This window comes from Terrapene carolina, unplaced genomic scaffold (genome assembly GCF_002925995.2).
Source record: "Terrapene carolina triunguis isolate 2854851 unplaced genomic scaffold, T_m_triunguis-2.0 Scaffold32318, whole genome shotgun sequence".
NCBI classification, from domain to species: Eukaryota; Metazoa; Chordata; order Testudines; family Emydidae; genus Terrapene; species Terrapene triunguis.
Genome location: NW_020696669.1, coordinates 1 through 5,314, shown reverse-complemented (window position 1 = coordinate 5,314; position 5,314 = coordinate 1). Strand labels below are relative to the sequence as shown.

The following is a 5,314-nucleotide window of genomic DNA, read 5'->3' as shown; positions in this document are numbered from 1 at the left end:
CTACCTTCCCAGCTCTGCCGGTGCCCCTCAATTCCCACCCGCAGCCCCCACAGCTCTGCCGGTGCCCCTCAATCCCAACCCGCAGCCCCCGATACCTCCGCAGCTCTGCCGGTGCCCCTCAATCCCAACCCGCAGCCCCTGATATCTCCCCAGCTCTGCCGGTGCCCCTCAATCCCCCCCTCCTCTCTCAGCCCTGGGCTCCCCACACCATGACAGGAGCTACGCTGGGGTTGGTACCTGGGGCGATGGTGACGACACGGATCCCCATAGGGGCCAGATCCCTGGCGATGGGCAGGGTCATGCCCACGATGCCCCCTTTAGAGGCGGAGTACGCAGCTTGACCCACCTATACAACAAGCAGAGCATTAGCTGGGGCACAGGGACGTGGGGGACTGGCAGGGGAGAGCAGCCTTGGCCCAGCGCCCCACCCCCAGTCCCCTGCCCAGCCCCCTGCAGCACAGCGCCCCCCCATGCCCGGCCCTGCCTGCCCAGCCCCCCACCCCACAGCACAGTGCCCCCCAGCGCCTGGCCCTGACTGCTAGGGGAGAGCGCCCCCAGCCCAGCCCCTTGTAGCACAGCGCCTCCTAGTGCTCACCTGGCCCTCGAAAGCAGCCACACTGGCTGTGTTGACGATCACTCCTCGGTGCCCATCGGAGTCAGGGTCATTCCTGCCCATCTCACCAGCACTCAGTCGGATCACGTTAAAGGTGCCGGCAACATTGACCTGGGGGGCAGGGGAGACAGATCAGATCAAACCAATGGGCCCACCCGGCCCCATATTCCACCCCCCAAAAATCAGACCCATTGGCTCATCCAGCCCATTATCCCTCCTTGGTCCCCTCTCACCACCATGGCGTTGGCAGGGCAAAGGGGATCAGGGAAGGGAATGGAGGGAGGGGGTCCCTCCAGCCCCACTCACGTTGAGGACCCTCTGGAAATCCTCCAGGCTGTGGGGCATGTCCTTCTTGACATTGTAGGTCTTGACGGCCACTGCGATTCCGGCGCAGTTCACGGCCAAATCCAAGCGCCCGAACTTCTCCCGCACAAGGGCCAGGACCCCCTTCACGTCCGCCTCCGACGTCACCTGAGCCGCCGGGCAGGGAGGAGAGGTTAACCCATGTCACCTCCGCGCCAGTCCCCACTCCCCTCCCAGAGCCGGTGATAGAATCCAGACATCCTGGCTCCCAGCCCCCCTCGACACACTAGTCCCAACTCCCCTTCCAGAACCAGGAATAGAACCCAGGAGTCCGGGCCCTACATCAGCTGGAGCAAAGACACATTGTTCCCCCAGCGCTTCGGCCACACTCGGCCCATCCGATGTCGGCAGGTCCACGATCACTGCGCTGGCTCCCTGCTGCACCAGGCGCTCAGCGGTGGCACGACCCAGGCCGGAGGCACCACCGGTGACCAGGCCAACCATCCCCTGGGGGCAAAAGCAGAGGGAGGGGGCAGTGAATACAACAACACCACAATACCACCGATAGCTTTAATGGGCTCTCCCAGACCCCCTCATCTCACGTGCACAATGGACTGTCCCTACACCCCTTTCTTCCTCTGACCATAATGGTCTCTCCCATTCCCCCCCCATCTCATGTGTAGGTCTTTCCCTACACCTCCCTCTTTGCCTGTGCATAATGGTCTCACCCACAACCCCCTCCTAAAGTGTACACACTGGTCTCTTCCTAAGACCCCTAACTCCCATCAGTATAATGGTGTCTGCCTACCGCTCTCATGAGCATAATGGTCTCACCCAAGATTCCCTATGTGTATTATAGTCTCTTCCTAACCTCCCCCAGGAATATAATGGTCTCTCCCAACACAGCCTCCTCCTGCTATTTGCATAATGGTCCCTCCCTGCCCTGCCTCCTCCTGGTGCACAGAATGGGCCTTTACTTCGATTCTCCGCCCCCCCCATCAAATGGTCTCCCCCTCTTCTCAGGCTTATCTTGGTATAGTCCAGCATCGCTCTGCCTGTGTATAATAGTCTATCCTAGCCAGACTCCCCCACCCTATTGTGTATAATAGTCTCGCCTAATTACCACCCCTCTTGTTTGATGGTCTCTTCTATCCCAATCCCACCCACCCCCATTGTGTAGAATGGTCTCTGCCTCCCACGAGAGTACAAGACCTCCAGCCACCACTATTGGTAGAGGACAAAAAGTGTAAAATGGTTTCTCCCGTCCCAGTTGCCCCCCCCGCAGAATGGTCTCTCTCAGACACAGCCTCCCAGTGGTCTCTCCTGCCGACGAGGTGTGGGGGAGCTGCCTAATGATCTCACCCATCCTGTGGTGCCTCCCCCCTACCCCACATAGAATGGTCTCACCCTGCCCCCTCGTTATGCCGCGCTGGTCCCCGCCCGGCTCCCGTAGCTGGCCCTGCTGGTTACCTTCACGCTCCTCAACGCCGCCGCCATCTTGCTGCCCCTCCACGCCCCGCCCCCTTACACAGGGGCGGGCCAATCAGCGGCAAGGCCAGTCTTAAAGGGGAGGCAGACACTCTTTAGTAATCAGGGGCTATTAATCCCCCTCTGGCTCTTAAAGGAGACGGTGCAGGGAGATCTTAAAGGGAAAGAGGGAGGCCAAAGATAGGGAGGGAAAAAATGAACATAGTCATTAAAGGGGAGGAAGGGGTGAACGGGGCAGGGGGAGCCAGGACTCCTGGGTTCTCTCCCCGGCTCCAGGAGGGGAGCGGGGGCTGGTGGGTTAGAGCAGGGGGGGCTGGGAGCCAGGACTCCTGGGTTCTCTCCCCAGCCCTGGCAGGGGGTGAATAGGTTGTTTGTCCTTTTATAGCTTTCCACAGCCCCCCCCACCCCCACCTCTGTCCTCACACACTCACACACACACACACAACGGGGGGGAGGGACGGACTATCACAGTTTATTTACATTTTTTATACCATTTGCTTTACAAAGTGCCCAAGGGCAAGGGGCTGTCGAAGGCCCAGCAGCCATCTTGGAAGCTGGCATGGGGGGGGTCCTGCCAGGTCTCCTGCTGAGCCCCCCTCCGCAGACAGTACTTGCCCATGACGCCCTCCTATCCCGCAATCTCCCACAGCCAAAGGGGCAGAGGCTGCTCCCCTATCATCCCCGCCCCTAAACCTGCTGGCTCTGGAACACTGCTCCAGAAATGACGGGTTCTGGGGTCACTCACACACAGCAGGGGCCAGGGTTGATCTAGAACCCAACCCAGGCGCTCCAGAAGCAGCTCGACTTGCTCCAGAGTTCACAGGCGACATCATGTTGGAAATCACTCGCTGTTCTAGAATTGACTCCCATCTCTGCCATAAACACCCCCACACACACTCTAGAACAGTCCGGTTTGGGTCTAGGACCCAGGGGCCTCCCTCCAGTCCACACTGTAAACCTTGCTCTCAAACCCCGTGGTTCTACCGCCCGGGCCATCTACTCTGGCTCTAGAACCCACTTTACAGGGTCACTCCAGTGTCGCCCTGGATCCGGTTTGAACCCCACCCTAGAACCGTTTAAAAACCTTGCTCTAGAATCCACTGTGCACACTCCGTGTGCTCTAAAACACAGTGGCCTGGCTCTAGAGCCCATTTGAAAACCATCCCCAAACCCATCGTCTCTGCTCCCGAATCCAGCTTCCATCTCAGTCTAGAACTCACTCTCATTCTAGTCCTCACTCTAGAGCCCAAGCCGGGTCACGTTCTAGAACTTGCTGCTCCTGCTCCAGAACCCATTGAATCACCACTCTGGAACCCACAGAAGTTGTTCTAGAACTCAGTCCCAGCCATGGCGGCCATGTTCCCCCTCTGCCGGACTCCATCCATGTCCTCACACTCCCCAGAGAGGACGTGCCCTCATCCCGAGTCCAGCAGAATGGGGGGAGGGGGGAAGGGGGCTCAGTCATCCTCGGTGCCCCCCACGTAGTGGCAGACAGCGTCATAGTCCAGCGCCAGGACGTCCCCATCCTCATCGCGCTGCAGTTGCACCAGCGCCCGGCTCCGCTGCTGGTCGCGCTGCAGGATCCGGCCCACCTGGGGAGGGGAGGGGGGACAGGAAGCTCCCGTGAGTCCTGCGTGCGAGGTGGGGGGGGCAGTCTGCAAAGGATTCTGGGAAGAAGGGTGGCTGCGTACAGACTCCCGCAACAGGGAGGGCTCAGCTGGTAACTTGGGGGGCTTCTCCAGCATAATCCCCTTCACCCAGGAGCCCCCTATATCCCCCTCCTCATTACCCCTGGATCCCCCCGCTCCTGCAGCACTCACCCCCAGCTACCCTGCCCCACACCCTGTGTATCTTCCCCCCAGCTCCCGCGCGTCCTCGGAATCCATCCCCCACCCCTTCAGACTCCCCCCACTCCCTCCAACCCCCCATATGTTCTTTCCCCAGCCCCCCAGAGCCCCTCGGCTTCCCCCCACCCGTGTCCTCCCCCCACCCCTTCAGATCCTCCCCCCTCCACTTCCTCCAGCTCCCAGCCTCCCCATTACCCCCTGCGGTCCCTGCCAGGGAGGGGGTTTGGGGGGGTCGCTCACCCTGCCGGCGTGCTCCCCCAGCACCACCAGCACCCAGTCCGCAGCACCCCTGGGGATGACCGTCTCCAGCATGGCCTCCCGGATGCCTGGGGGGTTGGGGAGGAGATGGGTCAGCACCATACAGTCGGTCCCCCCCACACGATCCCTGGCTCCCTAACAACCTACCCCACAGACGCCCCTCTGGCCTCTCCAACAGTCCCGCTCCCCAATGACCCAGGGTCACCCCACCCCCACTGTAGTCAGCTCGCTTCCCACACAAACCCCCTTACCTCATGGGCACCAGACCCTCCTGGCAAGTGCCCCCTCCCCAGATACACCCTCGAGGTCACCCGCCCCATGGATCCATCTACAGATCCCTCGCCCCCCCCCCAACCCCACAAAACACAAAGTGGCTCTTATAGCATCCCCAATAATCTGGGGTCATCCTGCCCCCCACAACCCTCTCCCCAGAGTCACATGCCCCATATCAAGACATGCTCCCCCATAACCACCCCCAGGGAATCAACCCCCTTCTGCTGGGGTATGACAAAGGGGTGCCCCCCTGCAACTTACCATCCAAGACCTGCCCCTCCTCTGTCCGGCAGACACACGTATCTGGGCTCAGCACGTCCTCGATCAGCATCTAGGGAGAGAGAGAGGTGGGTGGAATGGGGCGGGGCCTGTCCCCTCTAGGGGGTGCCGGCTCCCACCTGGCCCCAGGGCAGGGACTGGCTGGCTCGGGGGCGCCGGGAATGGGGCAGGGACCTGTCCCCGCTAGGGGGCGCCGGCTCCCACCTGGCCCCAGGGCAGGGACTGGCTGGCTCGGGGGGGTTGGAATGGGGCA

The 5,314-nt window shown here is 61.3% G+C and overlaps 2 protein-coding genes across 2 annotated transcripts; both read right to left on the bottom strand.

Moving 5' to 3' along the window:
- Positions 1 to 187: 187 nt before the first annotated feature.
- On the bottom strand, positions 188 to 1,450 carry HSD17B10 (hydroxysteroid 17-beta dehydrogenase 10). Its single transcript, XM_029914155.1, has 4 exons — positions 1,259 to 1,450; positions 920 to 1,084; positions 596 to 724; positions 188 to 346 (listed from the first exon to the last, which is right to left on the bottom strand). The coding sequence occupies exons 1-4, from the start codon at positions 1,418 to 1,420 to the stop codon at positions 188 to 190; spliced, it is 615 nt and encodes a 204-aa protein (XP_029770015.1). The 5' UTR covers positions 1,421 to 1,450.
- Positions 1,451 to 2,869: 1,419 nt separating this feature from the next.
- LOC112124617 (G-patch domain and KOW motifs-containing protein-like) lies at positions 2,870 to 5,125 on the bottom strand. Its single transcript, XM_026663079.2, has 3 exons — positions 5,044 to 5,125; positions 4,492 to 4,577; positions 2,870 to 3,996 (listed from the first exon to the last, which is right to left on the bottom strand). Exons 1-3 carry the CDS (start codon positions 5,111 to 5,113, stop codon positions 3,862 to 3,864), a joined length of 291 nt encoding a protein of 96 aa, XP_026518864.1. The 5' UTR covers positions 5,114 to 5,125; the 3' UTR covers positions 2,870 to 3,861.
- Positions 5,126 to 5,314: the final 189 nt, after the last annotated feature.